Raw genomic sequence first — 856 nt, 5'->3', positions numbered from 1 at the left:
GATTCATCTGTACCTTCTTTACAAGTTTAGTTAGTTCCTCAGCCAAAATTATACCACAGTTGGTTTATTATTTTCATGATTCATAAGAAGAAATGCCTTTGCCTCTGGAATTATATTTGTCATTATAAAATTTCTTGAAAATATACATATATATATCAGAATTGACTGATTTTGATATTCATCAGTAGTAACATAAACCACACTCTTTTTTTTTTCTTCTTCTTTTGAACTTGCAAATTCTAAGAACACCAGTGATCTATTTCACTAGAGTTAAGATTATTGCTGTGAAATCTCCAGGCCAGGCTGTGGTGTGTGAGGTGATGCGCAGGATTTTGGCAGCCAGAGCTATCCACAACGTCTTCTCCACCATGGAGCTGCACCTCTCCACATCGCAGTCACACTTGATTCTCTCAGAGCCTTCAACGGGCAATGTTTGTCTGCGACATAGTCTGAGCGATGTTGCTTATTGGGCAGCTCACAGTGAAAATCACAAGTGAGTTATAAATGAATGATTGTTTTACTTAATGTCTTGTACTTCTGTATTTTTCTAAGTAGGTACAGTGGGAGTTCTCAGTAGTAAAAAAAAAAATCATGCTTTATCTCTATCTAAAATTTTATTTCAATCTTTATTGAATACCCCAGTGCACTCGTTTATATAGCAGTGACACCTAATTTTATCCAAGTATGGTAGAGCTACCAAATATGGTTCCAAATATATTGGTACCCCTCATTGTCAATAAGCTATTTTTTCTTTGAACTATTTTTGGCATTAAAGACTTGAGAGAAGGTGGCCAGATGTTAGCATGGTAGAGAAAAATGTGCTAGTATGATAAAAAATTTTGTTTACAGTCAAGCA

At 35.3% G+C, this 856-nt stretch overlaps 1 protein-coding gene across 1 annotated transcript in view; it reads left to right on the top strand.

The window, feature by feature from the left end:
* The window catches only part of LOC119589252 (DCC-interacting protein 13-alpha-like), a gene marked incomplete in the record, with an annotated part of 61,984 nt that overhangs the window by 57,404 nt on the left and 3,724 nt on the right, over positions 1–856 (top strand). Inside the window, 1 exon segment of the mRNA XM_037937867.1 lies at positions 298–493. Coding sequence (XP_037793795.1) covers positions 298–493 — 196 coding nt within the window.

Source organism: Penaeus monodon, chromosome 25 (assembly GCF_015228065.2).
Source record: "Penaeus monodon isolate SGIC_2016 chromosome 25, NSTDA_Pmon_1, whole genome shotgun sequence".
NCBI lineage: Eukaryota > Metazoa > Arthropoda > Malacostraca > Decapoda > Penaeidae > Penaeus > Penaeus monodon.
Note: the sequence above shows the minus strand (reverse complement) of the source record. Positions and strands in the feature narration are given on the sequence as shown.